General features: G+C 36.2%; 1 protein-coding gene across 7 annotated transcripts in view; it reads right to left on the reverse strand.

Moving 5' to 3' along the window:
* Nucleotides 1-862: 862 nt before the first annotated feature.
* The window catches only part of LOC119082106 (cGMP-dependent protein kinase, isozyme 2 forms cD4/T1/T3A/T3B), a 54650-nt gene continuing 31268 nt past the window's right edge, over nucleotides 863-24244 (reverse strand). For 2 of the 7 annotated variants that reach the window (XM_037191480.1, XM_037191481.1), the window contains exons 3-11: nucleotides 16009-16175; nucleotides 3404-3623; nucleotides 3102-3338; nucleotides 2880-3029; nucleotides 2245-2652; nucleotides 2035-2153; nucleotides 1873-1965; nucleotides 1619-1808; nucleotides 1013-1549 (exon numbers count right to left, since the gene is read on the reverse strand). In XM_037191480.1, coding sequence (XP_037047375.1) covers nucleotides 1384-1549; nucleotides 1619-1808; nucleotides 1873-1965; nucleotides 2035-2153; nucleotides 2245-2652; nucleotides 2880-3029; nucleotides 3102-3338; nucleotides 3404-3623; nucleotides 16009-16175 — 1750 coding nt within the window. In that variant the 3' untranslated portion in view covers nucleotides 1013-1383. Of the gene's footprint in view, nucleotides 1550-1618; nucleotides 1809-1872; nucleotides 1966-2034; nucleotides 2154-2244; nucleotides 2653-2879; nucleotides 3030-3101; nucleotides 3339-3403; nucleotides 3624-6202; nucleotides 7515-11777; nucleotides 11884-12075; nucleotides 12260-16008; nucleotides 16176-20449; nucleotides 21162-24244 lie in introns of those variants that run through there. The other 5 variants (XM_037191479.1, XM_037191476.1, XM_037191478.1 and 2 more) reach the window with 5 other exon arrangements.

Here is a 24244-nt window from a genome sequence, read left to right on the forward strand (position 1 = left end):
TCTACCTTCAAAACATTACATCCAACTAAGCCCCTTCCGTTACCCGAACAGGATCTTACGTACCTACTGGATATACCTGAGAAGATAAAACCAAATTCCAGCGAACACGTCGCCAAAGTGAATGAACTGTTCTCACTGGTACCGATTGTCAGGCCAACCAAAAAGTTGTAGCACAATGCGACTGTCGCTGCCAGTGCAGACGTTGTTCAACCGACAGCAGTCGACGAACAACAATTCACATTCGTCGAAGTGGTACGTCACACCCGATGAAGATTTCATGCACCTCCTAAACGTTTCTATAGATTTTCCTGAAATTTTGGTTGTAGGCCCAAAAATAACAATGAAATTTTCAAAAGTTGGAAAATATCTTGGGAGCTGGAGCTCTCCAAAGTCTACATACAAATGTCATATGAAAGCCAATTTGTATGTGTGTGTGTTGTATATTTTGGTGCATGATATGGATGGTAATGTGGTGTTATTCAGTATAAACTTCCATTATGTTGGTTTTTAAATTTTGGGATGACAGATGGTTCCTCTGACACTTCCTAACTTCCATCGGATTTTTTGATGGATTTGGGTTATCTTAGACATGAGTGAGGTGTTCCAAGGTTGGTTCCTAAATTGGCGTCACCCTCAGCGATATCAGTAATTTTGTAAGTAAGATAAAGGACTTGCATCACATTTGCCCTTTAAGTTTTTTTTTTAAACTGATTAAAGAATAAGGGTCCAATGTTTTAGCCTTCCGGACCAGATAAACTCCATTCCAGATGAATTTTAGACTCTTACTGTAAAATGAACAGGCCTAATCATGCTGTAAAAATGGTGGAACGATGCGGCAACGCATTAAAACGCAAAATGTTTTTTTTGTTAATATTGCATCGTCCAATTGTCACAATTTATTTTCTTTTCTCTTTTTTGTATAATATTTAATTATTTATTTATAAAAAAACTAACAAACTCAAATATATAAACTTCATCTCATTAAATTTCTAAAGTGCTAGCTAAATGCACCCACAATTTTTCCGATTTTCTTTTTTTTAATAAAAACTTTGCATTCTGATTGCATCGTCTAAAATTCTTTCTCATTATTTTTCCGTATAAAAAAATGCAAAAATGATTCTCAAGGGGGGAGGGGGTATTTTAGCCACAAAAACAATTATTCTGATTAAATTATTAAAATCTCTAAGAAATCTGAACAAAGAAAGAAAAAAGATCTCCGGACAACAAAAGCTCCGGCGCACAAACGCAGTTTTTCCATGTGGCCAGCAATTTTGTGTTTTTTGCTTCATTCCGCGCAATTTCCACACTCCAATGAAAATGGAAAAACATTCTCTTCATATTTACAACAAAAATATATAAAATCTGTCTGCGCGTAACTGTCTACTAAAAATCCTTATCCCATCCAGTGTTATCATCGGGTGGTGGCCCATCCGGATCTGGTGGATAATCGTCGAAATTGGTGGTGTCTGTGGCACATTTTACATTTGGTAAAATTGGCGGTGTAAGCGTTCGATTGCACAGTCCTTCCCAGTAGAAACCGTCAAACCATCTGAAAGTCGAGAATCGTTTTTCGAAAATTCGTTCTTTTCCAACCCTTCCCTTCCAATATTTTACTCACTTATGCTTCTGAATTTCGCTGATACCGCCACGCTGATAACCCAACCGCTCTGTGGGATTATCGCGACAAAGTTTCTTTATCAGGGCGCATGCATTTCGGGTAATATTTCGGGGGAATTCGATGGCATCGATACCCTTTAGGATGATATTGTATGTTCTCATCGGATCGGCACCGGTAAATGGTGGAGTGCCTGGAAGAGAATAAAATGACGTTAGTTTGACGGATATGATAGGCAAAATGTCCACTAAACTTACCAGTTAACAATTCAAACATTAACACACCCAGTGACCAGTAATCGGCACTAATGTCATGGCCACGATTTAGAATGACTTCGGGGGCAACGTATTCTGGAAGTAAATTGCATGAGATGGAGGCTAGCAACCGAATTTATCGAGACTTTATTATTTTAAACTTACCGGGAGTACCGCAGAATGTCCATGTCTTTCGTCCCGATTGAAGCTTTTTAGCAAAACCAAAATCGACTAGCTTCACGTAGCCTTTCACGTCCAGCAACAAATTCTCTGGTTTCAAATCTCTGCGAATCGAGAAGGAAAAATTTGAACATTTGATTAAGAGTAATGACTGACCGGGTACCAAGCGCACCACTTCCACCCTTCAATGCTTACCTATAAATTATATTTCGCGAATGTAAATAATCGAATGCCTGCACCACACAAGCTGTATAGAATCTGGTCGTACCATCGTCGAAATGGCCTTTGTCCCGCAGAATTGTCCACAATTCACCGCCCAAGCAGCTCTCCATCAGCATGTACAAATACTTGCGATCTTTGAATGTTTTGAACAGTTTAACGATGAACTGACTATTCGCTTCGGACATGATTTCTTTCTCGGACATGATGTGCTGCTGCTGACGCGTCTCGACGATTTGCGATTTTTTCATTTGTTTCAGTGCAAATGAACGTGTCGGATCGCCATGTATTTGCACCAATTCGACACGACCGAATCCGCCAACGCCAAGCGTAGACAGAACTCGTAGATCGGCGAGGGAAACACCGGAGAATTCTTCGTTGATTCTGTGAAGACAGAAGGAAATTAACGATCCGAATGATCCGAATTCAAATGTGGAAATGCGGTTTCGATTGAAGAATGTTAAGAGGCGCAACTTACCGAACTGCCTTTTTTAGGAAGCATGGAATTATAGGTCGCAATTAAAATTATTTTGATTGATTTTTATACTACCATCATCGGCCACCCATCCAAGGTTAACATGATAAAGGTACACTCACACACCCAGACTCACCTTTTTCGTTCTAGCGTGCCCTCATCATCGTATCTTGTACGAATATCGTCCAAATTAGAGATCAATTGGTTAAATGTATCCCGGTCAATGACCAGACATGTCACGCCTTCCGGTGAGTCAGCTACGATATTTGCCGTCCGTAGATCATCGCTGTGTAACACAAATCGAGCAGTTAGATCAGTTTCATGAGCTCACCTTTTCTTATCGGTTAAATGGTCTTACCCGTGTAACGCCTTTTCGCCGAAGAAGTCACCCTTGCCAAGCACTCTAATGAATTTCTCTTCCTCCGTATTGGTTTGCCGGATTGTGACACGCACCTGACCCTTCGATATAATGAAGAATGTATCGCCACGGGCGCCTTGTCGCACGATATAGTCACCTTTCTGATAGAATGTCTCTTCCAGCACGTCCGAAATTTTGATAAGTATGTCTTCGGGTTGATTCTTGAAAATGGGAATACTGAAAACGGAAATTGTTTGGCTTTAGTTTCCGGACCGGAAATAAAATCCGCATTTTCGTCCAACCTTTTCAAAAATTCGCTGTATTCGGCTTGCCGGATTAATCCGGTACGCATCATAATGGTCTGGAAGCATTGTCGTTCGATGGCCCATAGTTTACAGTCGGTATTGGCTGTTATGGTTGCGGTACGCTGACAATTGTATAAAATAGCTAATTCACCCAAAACTTTAGCACCAGATAGTGTTGACAAGTATCGGCCTTCGCGTGATACTTCAACTCGTCCCTCTATGGAAGAAATAATAAGAAGAAAAAATTGTTGTGAGACATTTAAAGCAATGAACGTTGCAAGAGATATAGAAAGAAATTTCACTATTTTTGCTTATATGGTTACACCACAGTCCAAGATGAGCTGTGTGCATCGTAAAAGACAATTTTTTTTACTTCTTCTGCATCAAAGTGCAATAAGTTGACCGTACCGATATGGAAGATAGATAAACACATCCTATCCGAAACAACAAAAAAAGAAGAAATTATTGAAAAGCGAAACTCTTGGACTATTTATGACCCGACATTATAATCGAGTGGATATGCATACCGCATTAGCAGAATAACATTTTGTATCGATCTGCGGATGTAATTACACCAAAATGAAAATATCTTCGTTCCTAATGCGTGCAGTGTATCTGGTTACTTTCATAAACGAATTGCTGATTGAATTTCAATAAAATAAAATATTTTTTTTTTATTCGGATGAGCAATGCGCAGAGCATGGATCATTTGTTTTTTTAATAAAACGAATTTTCAATTTTGTTTTCGAAATTTAAACTGCACAGCACTTGCATTTGTTGTGCTGTTTATATTATTACGTTCGTACACACATAGCACGCTGTTCGCTACGTGAGTAACACACACATACAAACGACCGCAGAAAAAAATGCGCACGAATGACTAAGTCATTTCACTTTCAATCATTACCCATGCCATTAAATTGAACAAACTTGATTTTCTCTTGTAACGAATTACACATTAAAGCATTTATGATGTTTTGCATGGACAAATATTTATTGAAATTAAATCTTTCTTTTTTTGCGCAGACTGAGAGAGATTAATTTGTAAGCTGAAAGGGCTAACTCTGTAATACAGAGTGTGTATGGGGCTATGCCCGTAAGATATTGTCAAGATAGAAGTCCGAAATTCTTAGCTAAGAAAACGATCAAAGCATTCTGTAGCTTGGGTCTTAGACATGTTTTCAGTGGTCTTTGGGAATTCAATTCCGTAAAATTCCTGTAAATTCTTAAAAAGTTCCTTAGAATTCCTAAATTTTTGAATGTTTAAATTTGGGATTATTTTAGGAAGTTTTAGGAATGAAACTCCTAAAAATTGGCCCTGGGCGCCGATTCTCATGAATTTAAGAATTCGAAACTTGACAGTTGTCACGAATCGTATGGACCACTCTTAGCATTAAAGTGACAACTGTCAAGTTACGAATTCTTAAATTTACGAACATATGAGAATTGAGGCCCTTATCTTAAAATAACTTTGATCAACAATTTTCGAACATGTAACCCTACAAATTTTCCGCTGTACAAACAACTGACCTCTAACCTCTCACTTTGGCGATGAGGAAATAATCAAATTACAAAGTTGTTCGAAATTTTGATGACCATAGATCATCAAGTCCGAGTAACTGTTAACCTGAACACTGACAGCTACACCGTCATTCATAGAGAACCCTAATTAATTGATTTTGTGTTTTGTCCGGATGAACAAGAACGTTAAATTTAAACCCTTCCAATGTATAAAAGGTGAAATTATAAGTTTTTCTTGTATACGGTGTTTAAGTAGAGCGAGATGGAAAATCAACTCAGGGTCTGCTGTCATCGATAATACAAAATAATCTGACAGCAGACCCCGAGATGGAACAATAGGTTGTCGTTTCGCCATCTCTCTCACTTAAACACTCTATGGCGTAAGTGTTTAAGCTCAATATTTGACAGGAAAACCACGAAGACCATTTAAACATGTGTTTCTATTTCTCAACGTTACAGCCATATCATTTTCACTGCACAAATTTTGGGAGATGATTCTATTCTCCCTGGAAAATTACGTCATTTTTCGTACAAAAGTGAAGTCATTTTCCCGGGAGATTTATCTCCCATAATCGAAAATAGGGACTCTGTGGATGATTTTTGACATTTCGAATAACCTTGAACTTGATCTATAGAAGTAGAGACAAATCAATTCGGACAACTCATCTAATATGCGACTTCCATTTAATTTCGCTTATTGATCATCAAAATGTTCTCCTGATCCTGTGGACGTAGTAAAATCTAAGGGAGTTCCAATAACCTAATATTATTTTCGTCAAAAGTTCAGTAATGGTATCTGGTCTCTGCTTAGAATTGTGGGCTAAAACTTCGCGTATTTGCATTAAACATTCAGAGGTAGTTAGATCATACTCATGAGCTAACCAATAAATAACCATTCCGACCCCAACTACAGTTAAAGGCGGTAAAATTTCAGCATGAAATTGCTTCAGCTGTTTTTCAGGCAATCCACACAAACAATCAAACCGGTTTATACGGTGGATCAGCTGAAAAACACTTGAAGCAAATTCATGCTGAAATTTCACTGCCTCTCACCAACTCATAAAAATCGTTTCAATGCATTAGCCTCCGCTCGTACGAGCCCCAAGATGTTGTTTTCTATTTATATACGATATTCAAATTACGGGTGCACGGTGTGCTGTGCATACACAATACATGTGCGTATGTTCAACACTCATCATATGTTACGAATTCCTTTTCGATAAAATGTATATTAAAAGAACAAAGTGGAAGTGTAAGAACGTAAAGTGAATGTACCATTTATGTGAACATCTGTGTCGTCATCATCATCATCGGCTTTTGTAAACATGTGATCGCTGTGAAGATTTCCGGTGCGTCGTTTCCTGGCGTATGTGTGCACAGGAACAATCAATCGCGGTCGCGGTATGCTAAACGTTTCATCCGATTCTTCGCTGGATGGATAAAAGTTGTTATTTTGTTGAGCACTGTCGGACGGTGATTGCCTTGGATATCTTATTTCGTCGTCTGTGTATGCGAGTTTTTGGTTACATTTCGATGTGGGCGACGACGATACGAATCTGTTGGCTGTATGGGCAGCCACAGCATTTTTTTTATTTGGCACCGCAATCGTATTGAACTTACTCGGCGACGAATGTATTACGGGCGTCATAATTGGTGTAGACGGTGTGAGATCATTGATGAATTGAGCACCGTCATGATCGTTTTTATTGAATATGCCCGATAATACAACTGACGGATGTATTCTAACACTTTTTGCACGCACAACCGGTTTGTTCGTATTGAAAGTTTGATATTTTGTTGCATCGGCTGTAGTTGTTGTTGGATCTGATTCAATTAGCCTTGGTGTGTATTTCAATGGATTATCACAGTTAGAGGAAGTGTTCGACTCTCTACGGCTGGCGGCAGTACTAATAGTGGTTTTTTGCACCGATTTATCGATTAAATTATCTTTTACGTCTAATGTCTTTGAAAATTCAGACTTTGTGTCTCTCATCGTTTGAGATCGCTTAACAGTCGAATTGGATTTGGTCCGACCATCATTTCTTGTCGATGATTTATGCTTCTCATTATTTGCAAGGATTTCATATCTCGGTGCATGCGTATCACTTTTACCGTTCCGTGTCGCTGGTACGGAATTCAAGGCCGGCACTGAGTCTTCGTCCCAATCGTGGTACTGACGGCGATTTTTTTTTCGTAGTGTAGACGGTTGATAACCGTTCAGCTCCTTAATCGTTTTGGCGACACTCGGATCCTTTGGCTCCAGATCGAAATTGCGAATTTGCTCCAACGTTTTTTGGTATTTCCCCAGCGATGATGTACTGTTGTCCGTTGTGGTTGTTATCAAATCATAACGTTTGTGTAAATCGCCTTTCGTTTTAATGATTTCGTTGGCGTTGATCCAATTGTTCGCATAAATTGATTCCATTATGTTGCCTTGGTCCAGGGACAGACTGGCGTCTATCGCTTTGCCAGGATATCGGCGAATTTTCATTTTTCTTTGCGATTAAAAAAGTTTTGAAATCGGTTGCGTTGCGGTAGTTGCATCAATTACATTTTTATAATCAGTTAGAGCAGCTGTTATATAAAAACATGAATTTCATTACTTCTCGGCGATGGCATCTCATGCTAAATACGATTTTCAGATTCTTTTTCGGATTTCACGTTTGACTGATATGTTAATTGTCTGATAACGCGGCATTATCAATTCAACTTTGACTCGAGTTATTCGAGACAATCAAAAACTAGCTCGACACTGAAATGTTTAATCCATTGGCGAGCGATAACACAGAGAATAAGAAAAATTCACGATTGTCATTAGCCGAAGTGGCAGATTCGAAAATTACGACCAATTATCAAATTGTAGAGACATAAATTTAGCAATTTTTTTAGCGACGATCAGCGAACGTTTTTCGTGATGTTGAGACAAGTAGTTTTTGTTTTACTTTGTTTAGCAAAATTAGATGTATTGAATAGCTTGTTATCTTCAGTGCTTGTTTTCTCGAAATTTTTGATAAAAAACTCCTGGAAATAGGCCTTGGATTTCTTGTAATAAAGTCATCTTCAATGAAAAGTCAGGCCATTTAACAAAGTGAGATCTACCGTGTTAGTGTAGGTACTTGTGTATTGTGTAATTCCTTGCGCCTTAAGTTTTTTAAGATTTTTCTTTCTTCCATGTTGTTTGCCATGAGAAGTTGTGGAACAAAAATGGAAAATGGTTTTTCCAGACGAAAAATTCTCTTATATGAAAACCTATTCTAGAACTATCGAGCTGCAGTTAATTCGGACGACTTTTCTGGTTCCTTTCTGAATTCTGTCGATGGTTAGGTAGCAGGTCAGTTGATAAGTTCTAGGAGGGAACTAGAAAAATCGTCTGAATTCCCTGTAGTTCTATAGTTTTGGGATAGGGAAGACTGTAGACCATGAAGACGTCACTTATTGTTAGGAACTGACCTCTGGTGACTTAAAACTTGCCAAAAGTCAACAACGGGTTTGCATATACATACACGAACCTATTTAAGTTTTTTCAAACCTTCATAAGACACATGTCCGTGCGACTTTTTGATTCTTCTATAGATACGAAGTGCAATGTATCTGCATTTGTTGAATGGTTAAAGATGGATGATTAAGTAATCATTATACGTGGTTAACTTCAATGCTAAGCATTCATCACATCAACAACGAGTCCATGCCATAAAGACAGACATAATGTCGAATCGATAATAAGACATTCGATGCTTGTTAAAAGTCTAAATGTTAGCCGAAAAAATGATCAAAAACATGAGAAATGTCTAGAACAACGAAGTAGTAGGAACGTTGAAATTCGACATTTTCTTGGATGAGTTACTCCATAAACACTGTCTATTAAACAGTCACAAATATAAGTTCATTGAGAAATGGGACCAAGAAAATAATTATGTCACACGAAAAAGCTGCCGTAAGTTGACATTTTCAAAAGATAGGTCCTCAATTACATCCCAAATATGGAACTTTCCATAATCATCCTTGAGCAGAAACCTAGGAGAGGTGAAGAACTTAAACCACTATATCCAATTAATACAATGACTATGTGAAGTAGTAACGAAATGTCTGTACAAGAAACACTGGAACTAGTATCCCAAATTACAGAACAGAAGGCATTTTTCGAAAAGATGTTGCAACTCCGAAGATATTTGATTTTGAAGGAAATATATAGACGTGAGGTGGGGGAGACCATTGAGCTCTTGCAGACCAAATGCAAGAAACTAAAAAAAATTATTCGAATGAACATGCTGCAACAGTACACTCTTCCTAAAGAGTTCATGGTTGTTATTTCTTCCTGCAGGCCTAAAATGCTATTTTCAAAGTACAACCAAACGAAAATCATCCTGAGAATCTTCCACGATAACTTTCCTAAATAACGGTTTTTCCCTACAGCATAATGGTGGTTAAAAATTAAAAATCAGATTCATATGTGAAGCTTTCTACAATACCATCTGTCCTTCAATACACACACATCCTGGTTATTACCACAAAAAACCCACAATGCTAGCCACTTTTACGATGGCATAAAGCACGAAAAAAATGGTGGAAAAGAAACCCGGTAGAAGCTAAATTGATAGAAAATATATCCAAATTACTTGATCAACATACAAAAAGGGAAGGTGTTGTTTTCGATGGTTAAATTATTTGGTAGAGGTCAAAGCATTCTAAATTTATCGAATCGAATCGATTGAATCGTTAATCGAAGATAATATTTTTCTAAGATATCAGACACTTTGTACTCTGCGTGTTTACTTAGCATACCTTGCAATTTATACCGAAACTGAGACAGAATTGGTCAACCGTTTATCTAACCACAACTTTTTGTTGTTTATTGTTGTTTCTTTTCCGTGCCCGTGTAACTTCTGGAGGACCCAGCATTATTGTATAAGAATCGGTATGAAACAGTAAACACAAAAAATATGATCGAATAATTTAGAGCCGCTCTGATATTTTTCCATTCGAGATAGTCAATTTCACAATCGAACAAACACACGATTTAGTTTCAGTTTAACTAACATTTTACAATAGAGCGAAGCAAAAATAATAAAAAATAAAAAAAATTGTTCAGTTTGCAAGTCTAATTGTGTGTGGTATATTAACGCAAATATTATGTAAAATCCTCATTCCATATTACGGAGATTGCAGTTCAAATTTTTTTTTAATTTATTGTTTAGAGCAGTAGGTATAACCGCTGAGAAGACAATCGTATATGTACTGGGTTGGTAATTTTTAATAATCGAGAAATAACTCTTTTTAATTGGGACATGTTAACAAACACAATACAGAGAAATGAATTTTTTGTTTCATACAATTTTCTGCTGTTTATGTTTCAGAAAATATAATTTTCTGTGTTTTTTTCGAGAGAAAAAAATGTGAACAGAAATCTGTTTACATTATAGCATAAATAGCATATATGGGACATTCCATGGTTGGTTGCGTTAAATTTTTTATGTTTTTTGACAGCTGTCACGATTGTTAAACTTTGATTTTTTTTTGCTTTTTTGTGCTCGATTCATCTTAACTTGCAAGCCGAACATGATTCAGCACAATTTTGAGTCGAACATAAGTGAGGCCGTCAGTCTTTCACTGATATAGTGGAGCAAGTTTACTCACATAAGTAAAAGGTTCAATTTTCCTTTAATAAGAAAAATTTGTGATTGTGTCACACCTAACGTAGAGAAGCAATTTTCAGTCAATTTCAATAGTAAATCATCTCTGATGTGAATATCGACATAGTGTGATCGAAGGTAACACCTACACACTATAGGTACAACAAACTATCCTATTAATTAAATGTTGTATTGCTTTGGAGGGTACATCATTTCGCCCAGTATCATAAAGAGGATCCATCCCAATAATATACTCTACTTCATACAAAGTGTGAATAGATTCTAACTAAAGTTGGTACGCACAGCAGGCCCAACTCAGGCCTAGGCTCAGGGATCTATTCCAACCACTCTTAACTTAACTTAACTTAGTCTTTAAAGGAAAACAATCTAGATGGGTACAGTCTTCAAGAATACGCTTGTGCAGGGTGTAGCGAGAGGCGGATATTTGTGAATTTCTTTGACAAAGGATTTTTAAAAAGACAATCTTCTGAGGATTTTCAATGATTTTCTGAAAATTTTGTTTCAGCGAATTTTCTACGAATATCTGCCCCTCAGCTCCTAGGCTCACCAAGAGTCAAGGAGCCAAGGAAGTTGTAAAGGGCCCGTTCACTTTATTTTCGTGACACGTAAGGAGTTCCAGGGTTAAGAATTAAAATGGGTTTTTCTTAGTTCGTAACATATTTCAGATTTTTTAGTATTTTAAAAGTCATGGATGTTTCCACTCAATAATGTATTTTCAGGTTACGATATTTTGGCGCACAATTTGAATTCCTTGAGGGATTTTCAAATTTTGTGCCAAAATATCACATACTGGGAATCACTTAATTGAAATAGACAGGGAACATCGATCACTTTAAAACTCTGATAAATCTAAAATTATGTTTTAACCCTCCAAAGACCGAAACAATTGACGGCGATATTGAGCAAAAAGTCACACTTAACGTGGAACGTCACATATAGCGATCAGTGTATATGGTATATTGTGCAACAAAAGTCGGTGTATAGTCCATATAAAATCGTATTTAACATGAAAATAGCCATCAGCCTTTGTTTCGATTCAGTTCAAAAGTCCGTCCGAATCAAGAACACTACACAGCATTTTATTAATCTGTGTGGCTCTGCTTTCACGTTTCTCATTTATTGTATTGTACACACAGCATTTTATTAGATACACAAAACAATTATGAATTATTTATTACATTGGAAACGATTTGACACACTTATCAATTTCGAAGACGAGATCAATTTGATAAAATATCATTTTCAAACAATTAAAGAGTGTCTGTCTAACAACAAAATTGGGAACACTTAGAGTAGGTATTCATATGACTGCATGGCACACAAAACGATTTAGTGGGTTGATGCTAGAGTGTTTTGTTTGCCGTTTTGTTGTATTTCAATTTCGAAAATGAAGTCAACCGATTCAAACGATGATTTGACACAACATTGCCAAAATATATTACAATGATCTTACTAACGATGAATCAAAACGAAAAACAGAAAAACTTGTTTCCTGACCAATTAAATTCAACAGAAACTACAAAGCACATTATTCCAAAAAAAATATGAGTAAACGACGACCTTTAACGATCGCTAAACTTTGAAAATCTGATTTTTTTTTTGTTTCTTCTCGTTATTTTGATCTGGTAACTATATAGCCACGACCGACGACGACGTTGTACTGTTCAGCGACACGCGATCGATGCAAGATCTATGCGCAACTGACTTGAGACTTTATTAAAAAGAAATCGAGCAAATGGATTGTGTATACATGTGTGCTCCACTACACCAATGTATACGACGTGTGTGTGTATGTTTCTTCATTTTTTCGCAACGACGAACTAACAGTGTAACCGACTGGAGTGTATTATTATTATGAATAATTGAACGAGAATGTTAAATTTAAGTCAATGAAAATTGTAGGTTTTGTTGCTGGTTTGTGTACATTATGGAGATGTTGGTATAATGCAATTGATGGTTTATGCTTATGAGGAACGCGTTGCAAAAGCTAAGAATATATACAAAACGACAATGTGAAGGTTTTCGAAATTTGTTTTAATATTGAAGTTGAAATTGGTAGAAACTAAAAGTGAGTTGTTGACTGCAAGGTTTTTGGATATTTTTCGGAAATTTTTATTCAATGATCATTGAAGTTTAGCTTAAAATTTAGCCATTCGAATGAGTGCTGACATAATCAGAGAAAAAGAAAACAAACGAAACGAAAAAAAAAATACCGGATATAACACCGGCAGATTATCCCAATCATTAACGACCGAAAGAAAACAACTTGCACGACTATCATGTAACTTATGACACACGCGAAATCGAAATTCACTTTTAATTAGCTTTTTGTTTGTTTGTTTTTAAAACGGTTCGGACATGCAGCACGGCCAAAAACAAACACGAATTTCCGTCGGTGATTACCCATTTTATAGGTGAGAAAGTTTACACTTTCATTGACTTGTAACTTTCAGAACAAATGGGCGTCTGAACAAGATCGTATTACGCGTTGTGTAAACGACAACACCATTCGTTAATAAATTTAAAATTAGATCGTGACACGTTTATTACAGAGGTTCCACTGAAAAAAGAAATGTTGAGGCAGTTTAACGAGAAATCGTTTCGATTGAATGAATGAATGAATAAATGATTGAGTCCTAACTTCGACTCTTAAGGTTGGGGAATTTTAGGAATTCGTTATCCAAACTTTCAGGGAAAGATTTCCGCGCCCGAATTCTTCTTGTTTCGCCATCAGGTGACCTTCCCGTGTCGATCCCACCTATACACACCCCATTCCCAGTTTATATTGTAAACTGCAATTTTGCCACGTTTTTTTTTCGACATAAGAACCCAGGCTTGATTATAAAGAAACCACTCCATTTTGCCTCCGTTCATCTAAACCACGCCTCTTTTCTATTGGTTAAAGTGTAAACGGAGTGCTTTTCCATAAGTCAAGAAATCAAGACTAAAAGCAGAAAAAGGTAAGAACGTAGCACCAGTGGAAGCACTGTAATAATTCTCGCAATTAACTTCCAACGAGCATATAAACGAGCTTAAATTGTATCGACGAACGGTTGAAATGAGTTGATTTTTCAATAATTAAAATCAAAAGCCAATGGCAAAATGTAAATTTTGTTTAAAAAGAAAAATGTCCGTTAGATACCGATCTAATATCACAAAGGCTCCAGAAGAATTAATATTTTCGATAATCAGTAAAATCATTGCGAATTAAATTATGCAAATGAATCTCATTGATGAATCAATTTCTGATTCAATAGAGGAAAAAAAACTGAATTTCAGACGTTTGAGGAGGCGTATTTATTAGCGTACTCTTGTTCCAATTTCTTACCCACAACAAAATGATTTAAAAAAAAGATTTTTTTGTTTTTTTGTTTTGAACGAATTGTTCCAAACAAATTAATGAATGCAAACGAATTCGGTGCTCTGAATAGGGTGGATGAATCTTACTATTTTTCTCAATCATTCCCTCGTTCGTAATCATTTAACGATCTTATACAATAAAAGGAACAGTATTCCAAAGCGATCGTGAAGCTCTCATTGAATCAGCGTACATTGAACCAACGACATGGAAAAGTTTCTTTTTCAAAATGTCATAGACAACTGAATTTTAGGTGTATGCCACCATGACATTTAGCTATGAAATATTGGCTAAATATTGGATGAAATCGATTGGTTGTTATTTATGTGCAATGTGATCCAAGAGTTTATCTGAATAAAATCCGATTGCAAGAAACGTTTTGTGAAAGGGAAATGTCTTCAACACAGGCCACAACCAATAACCAAACAACATGGAAAGCTTTGTGCAGTTGTACTGATCGGATGTTAGAATTCAGTTGATGCATTTTATTTGACTTTTAGATATTGTTCACTGAAGAATTAGGTGGTCTCAACAAAACGAGATGAAAACGACATCTGTCAAAATTTGGCAGCACCAAGGTGCTTCCAATGCTCGGAGACCGGTCATGTTGGAGCGGTTTGCACAAATTACGACAACTGGGAGAAATATGTTGTGACGCTGCAGCAGGGCGAAGTACTAGATTCGGTAACACAGACCTTACACGCGAGACTTAAAACAAAAGAAGTAACAGATTGAATCTAAATTCATTAAAAATCTTGTCAATAAATGAGAACAAATTTTGTTAAATTTAAAATGAAATCTTTCGAATGCTCCTTCTGACACGAAATGAAATCTAAGAAAATACATTTTCAAAAATTAGGAACGACAAATGAACGTCGATTTCGGGAATTGAGTCTGTTTCTCGTTACATGTGTGTGGAGTAAATTTAAATTTAAAAAAAATCTTTCGAAGGTATTGTCATTGGAGTACGTGAATTACGTGAGAAAGCAATGTAAACGTTTAGCCATTTCTGTGTGCTAAAATTTGTTGATAAAACAAAAGTTTAAAAATTCCGAAAACGTAAAACACTTAAACATTCAAAAGAGAAATGACCGAAAAAACAACAGTAAATCACCACATTCATCTCCAGTGTTACTTGATGTTTGTATTATGTTTGCATACGTAATTTTGCCATTTAATTTCGAATTACTAATCATATTGCACGACATTTTTCGAAGAGATTTACGAGAACGGATAGATAGAAATGAAACAAGAAAATTACAAAATCCAAGGAACTGGTATTTTTTGTCTTTGGCGTTAAAATGAATGCTTCTTTGCAATGCCGACGAGGGAACGTACAGTGAAACGTTTTGGCGTCCATCAATTGATAACATAGACAAACTATAGCAACACGTTCGACCACTGTCTCGATCTCAGAGAGAATTTAATACGTTTTTCGACGTTTTGCATTAATAAAATACCATTTCTCATCTGGCCATGGCAGTGGTGCTTGATACAATGCTCCAGGAACACTATATCAATTTGCACACGAACAAGTCTAGCGAATTATGATCGAAATGAAATTCAAATGCATCACTATCCTTGCAGACTCGTGGTGGTCTGTTGACAAACTAATTCGAAATGGTACTAAAAACAGCAAACAACAGAATTAAAATCAACCAAATTCACCCAAAACCATTCTCTCAAACAGCATCACTTTCAGTCAAAGAAGCCGAACAACATATAAAATCCGGTACAAGAAAAAAACCGTACAATACAAATATGCCACATTATATATACCGCAGCGCACACTACACACTACATAAAAAAACACCTTCACTTTTCATATAAGTTAATGACTCATTTAAAAGCTAAGGTCACATTTGTTAATTTCTAATGCGGTACGGTAGGTAAGTTGATTTCTAATTTTGTAAATACTTCAGATAAGAAATCTATTTTTTGCACGATGCAGTCACAATACGATCCTTGGGTTATACATATACTATACACACACCACACTATAATGCTTTCAATTCTCCAAAATGTCTTGCTACGAACGTAATCAAAATAAGAGAATAAAATCTTCAAATTACCTTCCATAACGTAGACAATGCTGCCGACATCTCCCTCTTTGATAATAAGGCTTTTAGCTGCATATTGAACGGGATACATACAGTCCACAATTTCCCGTATCTGTGTCATATCCAAATTTTTCATAAAGTCATTGTCTAATATTGCTGACTTTATAAGCTCACGAGATCTGAAAACATAAAAGAAAAACGCAAAATTTAATATCGCCTGTGCTTATACTTCCATGCGATCGTATGGATGAGCTTAAATGGTAAAAATAATAATTTTTGTAAGCGCACTTCTACACTTGGGAATGTTCATTCTACACTTGGGAATATTCATTCCACTGTCAATTTGTGTGAATTTGAATGGAGAAAAAATGTTCCATACAATCGTATACACGCTGGTCGATATGAATGTGTACAATATTCTGTAAAAACTCGTGGTCAGCGAATAGTTATTTGCGTGTCTGTTGTGGACGGTATATTTTAGGTATATTTCACCGCAATTCGTTTTGAAGTCAATCCAAGTCTAATATTAAGATTTTAATTGAGAATTAAGTAAATGAGACGATTAATCAAAAACCGAGACTTGGCCAGCAGTTCGTTAAGCCAATTAAAATTTTGTTTTCATGTCTAATTTTCGAGATGAAAGGAAAATTTGAATTTTCTCTTTATTCAATTGAGTATCACTACAATCTTGCTACAATGTTGTGTCCATGCAGCCTGCATGATGCAGGTAAAATGATTCACTTTTTCTTTAACGGCTAAATGGGCACTAATTAATATACTCGAATGAATGTACACAGCTCCGTGTACGTTGATTTTCCAGTATGTTTGGTCGTGTAACCGAAATGGTGATGATAAATAATTTGTCAAGACTTTTAATTAACACGATCGGAATGAATTGTACGCAAGGGTTTTGATGGTAATTAGTGCACATTAGCCGATTTAAAACGAGATAAAGAATTATGGATGTGCGTTTATTAAACACCGAATTCCGTACGGCCGAAGAATTAATAGTAGATTACATATCAGTGAGAGGAGAAATGATGAAAAATCGATACGAGGGTTATTGTTTTACTGAGTAGGAGGACGAGCGACACATCTGTCGGAGTATAGGACTATTTTACTACGCAGGCGAGAAAATAGTCCTTTTGTCCCTCCTCGAAAACTTCGGAAAGCTGTGTTGTGAAAAACACATTTCCATGGTGTTGTTTGTGGACAAGAGCGTAGCGAGAAATGCAATTTCCAACTTGTCTTCCCTCGTTGAATAATAGATCTTTACAACGCAAGGACGGAAAAGTTTTCGCGTGAAGTTCGTTGATCCGTGGCTAAGCCGAGGTCAGTAACACCGCAAAAATGTAACTTTTCAACTTTGGAAAAAATTCCCGATGTAAAGACGACGTTTTTCACAACCTCCAAAGTTTCAGCGAAGGGAAGAAAATGACTATTTTCTCTCCTGCGCTGTGAAAATTACTATACCAACATTTCTCCCATAGATCCGTTTGCTATTTTACTCAAAAAAGCAAAACAAATTTTAGCACCACGAAATAGTGTACGATTTATCTCCCTACGGAAAAACTGCGTTGAGTAACAACTATCACTTCGATACGGTGCGAATTGTCTAATTTCCATGCACTTAGTACCAAAGCTTGAAGAACCATGCATGGAACTTGCTGCCACGTTTCTAGAGTGTGGTACAATTAGTACCAGTGGAAAGTGAACTCAGTGTCTATGAACTTGATGCTATTTTTATACGACGAACGCAGTCAATTTCACAGAGACAACAATTTGTTTTCGAACATTTATCGCTGTGTAAATTTGTCGTTATGAATCAGTTGACAGTATCAAAACATTTGGCTATGTGAATCACATACAGTGTGTACAGGACCGACTTTCATATATTGCATTGTCACAGTCACATCTGTCCTACAAAAATCCGTCTATATATCCGATAATCTATAATAATATAAAGTTTAGGGTTCTTTTGTTTGTTGGTTTCACTGTCACTTTCATGCGTTACTTGACGCGCGAATTTTTTGCCTGCTTATGTCGTGGTTGCGTATCTATCTTTTTTTTTGAATAAATAAATAAATAAAAATCTTTGACGCGTGAAAATGTTTGAAAACCCTTTGAAACGCATGAAAATTTTTGACGCGTGAAAATATTTAAATATTGCGCAATAAAAGTTATTCCGGTCAAAGCCGGGTACTCCACTAGTACTTAATTCAGCGAACTTGATGGAATGTCCCAAGTGTTTTCAACGACAAAAATTTCGATGAATTGTTTTTGCCCCGTTAATTGATGCAATAAATTCGAGGGGTAACCGACTCGGGTAATTGACTACACACCCTCAAAGGAATTGCCGGAGTATCCGGTAAATAATTGGAATTGATGGAATTGACCGGAATTGGCAGGAATTGATCGGAATTGATAGGAATTGACTGGAAATATGTGGAATTGTAAGGAATTGAAAGTAAATGAGAGTAAATGCTGATAAGTGTAATTATCGGGAAAAAGGGCCATCGAATGCAAAACCACATTATTTCCTTTTTGTTTTAGTTTTAAAGGCTCCCGCACAATAAATAACAGTGTACAGTGTTGACTAGTTCCATTTTAGAACAGGTCCAACGTCCTTTTATGTTCAAAGTATGAACACTGAAGGATTCTTCTTCAGAGGATTCTTGTGAGTCAGATACGGAAGAGTTTGATCCGCAACAAACAAGTGAATATTCGTCGGGGGAATGTTAGGCTGGGGCATTGCCGATGCGAAATGCTCCAGTTTCAAACCAAATTTACAAAAAAATGCATCACCGACAATATCATCTATTCCATCAACTTTTCAAAAGCCTAAAATCTTACGATGTCGATCACTTGAACGAAACAAAAAATTGAGTGCTTTGGCTTTTGCTGACGTGTGCTGAACAAATCCATTTCCTGTCGAGGTACGAACAACTTTTTGTGCATCGGACAACTGAAACAGACAAAACACAGCAATTTACTTGAAAACATACACACTTCACATTCACCATATTAATCAGTCGTATAGTCATGAAGTTTTTTTCATGGCTTGGGCATAAATTACGGAATTTTTCTCGTAACTTAGGCCCTCAGCATGAAACGTTGTATACGCATCTGTTGTGGATGATTTATTTTAGGCACTTTCGCTTGTCGCCCTCACTTCGTTCGCGCTACAATCCGCGAAATTGCCTAAAATATACCGTCCACAACATATACGTAAATAACTATTCCTGCACGATATATAGTTCGGGAAAAACTGACGTTTCTTAATGAAGAATCATGGCAAAATATGTCATATTTCAGTTGTCGGATGCACGAAAGTTTTTCGTCATTTCCTGACTTGCTACGAAAAATACTATTTATCTAAAATAAACAATGATGTGCGATGTGAAATCATTTTAAACAAAACTGCAGTCAATTGGACGGTTTAATCTAAATTGAAATTGAAAAATCTCTTCTAAAAAGTATGAGTAAAAAGTAAAGATTCTAACAAAATGAGTCTCAAATGTTGGACAACATAGTTGTTCCAAATTTCATCTTGATATAGGCTGACGATTCTTTTTCCGAAATGCTTAAGGGTTTAACTTTGACTTTAAATTTATATCTATTTGAAAATATCGAGCAATTATTTCGAAAATTCGTGGAATTGAAGGAATTGATTGGAATTATAGGAATTGAAGGGCGAATCCGGCAAGTAGTGGTGTTAATCCGTTAATTAAAGAAATAAAAGGAATTAAGAGCAATTAAAAGGAATTGACAGGAAGTAACTTTAGAAATTGAAAGGGAATTGAAAGGGAATTGAAAGGGAATTGAAAGGGAATTGAAAGGAATTGAACGGAATTGAACGGAATTGAACGGAATTGAAAGGAATTGAAAGGAAATAGAGCGAATCCGGCAATTAGACGAGTTGGTCCGGTAATTGAAGTAATTAAACGGAATTGAAAGGAATTAGAAATTGATTTGCCACCATTTTGGCCAGTCGGTTACCCCTCGAATAAATTATTGGGTTTGCGAATTTAAATGCTCCGACGAATGATTGATAATTTTCTTTTAATTTATTGCAACCGAAAGGATGATGTATGATGGTAATGTCGTTTTATCGTTATCCGTGTAAAACAGAGCGATAATATTCGTATTGCGACAAATTTGTGCAAATTAAATGTTATTTCTGACGTGATGTGATTGTGAGATAAAATTTAATAATAACGAAAAATGTTGTTGCTATGTTCGTCATGAAACAGACAAAAAAACTGTTCGTAACCAGAAATGTTTATTGTAAATGAAATTGACTCTTTGTGGGTCACATATTTCAACAGAAAACTAAACAAAGAGACAAGAATAACTGGATCGATGATTACAATAATTATCACAAGCGAAAAATCTGAAAAAATTTAAATGTTTGTTCGAATGAACAAAGAGACTGAATTGCGACAAAACTTACAAACTCGATTTGGGTACTTTAACTAGTTCCCCATCCATGCCAGCCATATTGGACAATGGCTCCGCACTGATCGCCTGTCGTTTAATTCTACCCTCAGACAATGGCAGAATCCTTGTCGATTCAACACCCGGTGACGTCCATTCCACAAAGCTGTCGGAACGCTTCCGTTCCAAAATAGCCTGGGTAAGCGGTCGAACGACTTGCCGAAACTTATCGATTTCATTTTGTAATTCGATGATTTTATCGTCTTTAGCAAACGATTTTCGTTGCACGTATGTTAAGTCATGAGACAAGCGAATAATCTTTTCCGACAATTCTTTAATCAACGCGTCACGTTCACTTAGCGCCTTCTTTAATTCACTAATTGACTCCGGTTGTTCACTAACAATATCGTCTGATTGTTCGTCGTCGATGTGGCTGTCCGCTGTTTTGTCCAAGCATTGTTGTTCGCGTAGTTTATGGAATTCGTTTCGTAGAAATTTAATGCTTGCATCACGTTCGCGAACGTCACGTTCCAGCAGCATAAGATGACTGTTCTTTTCCGACAACGATTCGTACAAAGTTCGCAATTCGCAACGCAAATTTAAAACTGTTTCATCTAAGGTTTTCGGCTTCGAGCCGGGTTGCGGTGGTTCACTCATTGTATTATGGATTTGAATAGTGTTCGACTGTTCGAGTTTTTTTTCTCTCTTTATTTTGATTAACGACAAATGGTTCATTTAACTAGAAATTATTATTGAAGAAATTGAATGAAAAGTGATGCGTGTACATTGATCTGAAAATATGAATCTTTTTTATTGACCCTAATTTGAGTTGTGGCGCGGCATTTCATTTAAAAAAAATAAAATCTAAATTTTGTGCCTATTGTGGATAGTCAGAGAGCGGCACTATTTACAATCATCATCGCCAACATATCATGAAGTAAATCAATTGTGTGGATATCAATGTATGCGATCCATTTAATTAGAATTATGCAATTACTGCGCTTATTGAATGTGTAGTTCATACGTTCATACGTTTACCCTTGCATTGTGTAACTGGATTCATACATGACCCTGAGGAGCTTAAAATGTTTTTGACGCGATTTTTAGCATAATACAACCAAATGTACTTCCATCGGTCGGCATGAACATTTCAGAGGGACTGGCGTTTAGTAACTCAAAAAACTAAGGTCATGACAGAATTCGTTTAAGGATCAATTTATGTTGATTTTATGGAACTGACTGGCTTACAGAATCATCTACTGTTGAAAGTTTGGGTACAGGACTAAGTGAATTAACCGCATTTTGCGACAAACGTTTACAAAACTGTTTTAAGATTTACGATCTGAGTTGTGCCCTAATGTTTGTGAAATTTATGAAATCTGATTTCGTTAAATTTCGTTAAATTTCACAAACTTCTCAAACTTTCGTAAAATTTCGTTAAATTTCACGAATTTCTCAAATCCCGCAAAATTTCACAAACTTCGGTAAATTTCTACAAACTTCGTAAAATTTCACAAATTTCGTTAAATTTCACAAATAATAGGCCCTGCCAGCATGCCAGTGCTAGGAAATTTGCGAAATTTATGAAATGAGATTTCGTTAAATTTCACGAATTTCTCAAAACATTGAGTTTCTCAAGGTTTCGTTAAATTTGCAAAATTTCGTTACATTTCACAAATTTTGCAAAATTTCTTCAAATTTCCCTGTTGTCAACCGATAAATCGCACGGGTTCGCGCGAAGCCGTGTTTTTATTAGTCCAAATTAAGTAATTTTCCAAACGAAATTTGAAAATGAATCAGTTAGACCGAATCATCCGATTGTTGCTTATCGAATTCTAAAGCATTGTCGCCGAACGTAAATAAATAGACATGCAACAATTCTCGTATATACGAAAATAAACTAGCAACAGGTTGGTATTGAGTTAAATTGTCGGTAACATTTAACATGTTATCGTAGTACATGACATCAATTGCTTCCTCACACTGTTTTTCAATATTGAAAAGTCACTATACGACCGCACCGTTGGGTTGGACATAAATTTTAACATTTTTTTGTGAAAGCATTGATGTGAACTGAACGCTATATAATACCAGTCAGTGTGGACAGTGGATAGTTGAATAATAGTTAATAATGTTCTTGTAATCACCATAAATAGCAGCAAAATAACTAAAATTACAGCGCAAGTATACCTATAATTACTCTATGTTTCTACTATATTGAAAACTGGTTGCTTATAGTCAAACACCTGTCTCATTTATTTGCCTGTCTATTTTTAGGATGTTAAAGCTGAGACATACATTCACAAAACATTTTAATTCAAATTGATTTCAACAATAAAAATAGATTAAGACTCGCTTACACAAAGCACACCAGTCGTAATTGGCTAGCATGTTTTTTTCCGTAGCCGAACAATTTAAACTCTTAATTGAATTGAAGAAATGACCGCACACAATTGCTGGCTTTTATGATACGAATCAAATTAAATCAATTTATTGGTGACTTTCGAGATTTGTTGTTCGCAGATGTATATCTGGTTGGAAAATGATCGAATAGAAAGAAATAGGTCGCGGTGAGACATTGACTGCTGAAACATTGTTGTTGGAGAAAAAGCCTGTGACGAGCTATGAATGGGCTATTGGCTATTCTGAGTGCATACAAAGTTTGAATTCATCCTTGGTATGGCACAAACATGTCGGCATTTGGATTTCTCCTAGTGAAAAGACATCTTTATGGAGTCTTAGAAAAGCGAATAAAATCTCTTCCTTTCGCGAATCTATCAATAAATCGAGTATTCGAAGGAGTAGTACCTCTAACGAAAGGTTTGGAGATTTATCACATCTCCATCAGACAACGTAGAAACTTCTACAGTTGTTGTTTGCAGGCTGTGCCTACATTTCTGAATTATTTCCCTAAATTTCACTAAAATTCCCTAAATTACACCACAATTTCTCAAAATTTTCCTAAATTTCACTAAAGTTTCTTAAATTACACCAAATTTCACTGAATTTCACTAAATTTCTCTAAATTTCACTAAGAATCACTTCGAACAACTTAAACCACTTATTTATGAAGAATGTATAACAATTTCACTCATCCTAAAGGAAAGGTCACTTGAAGATAGAAGTAAATTGAAAATTTTGTCGTAGAGTGACCTTGCTGCAAACCAAATGCCTTAATAGATAGTTGTTGTGAGACTATGGTATGAAAAGTGAGGTATCGTTGTAAAGCTTAGATTGCAGGCTGATTGTTTTGTTGCAGACAAACATGTGTATTACAGATGAGTCCAAGTTTAGCCAAGGATGGTGGAAATAAAATTTTTCAAATACTGTACAATTCAGACAAATTTTGTAAAATCCATTCTCGGCGGTTAAAAGAGCATGGAATCCTCTACCAATATAACTATTAAAAGAGTTTCAAACTTTCTTCATCTTGGACTTATCACAATTTAAAAATGTCGAAATTTCGACTTTAGCTGTGGCTACGTGGTCAGGTTGTCGAGGGAAGCTATTTTAACACGAATTAGCTTAGAATTAATCCCTATATCCATTGCGATAACAATCTGTATTCAAATTGACTCGTCGGTCCCGCACGGCCATGAGTGCCGGTTCTCCGAAACGGCTGGATGGATCCGCGAGCTGAATGTGGCTACTTATAGTACTCGAGTCCCTCAATAAGAACATGAAGAAAAATCAGAGGTGGTATCAAATTTTCCTTAAATTTCACCAAATTTTTCATTGAATTGTTTAGTGAATCCTAAATTCCTCAATCATTTTGAAAATTTATGAATATCTACAACCACAAAGACACTGA

The sequence above is a fragment of the Bradysia coprophila genome, unplaced genomic scaffold (assembly GCF_014529535.1).
Source record: "Bradysia coprophila strain Holo2 unplaced genomic scaffold, BU_Bcop_v1 contig_373, whole genome shotgun sequence".
In the NCBI taxonomy this organism is placed as follows: domain Eukaryota; kingdom Metazoa; phylum Arthropoda; class Insecta; order Diptera; family Sciaridae; genus Bradysia; species Bradysia coprophila.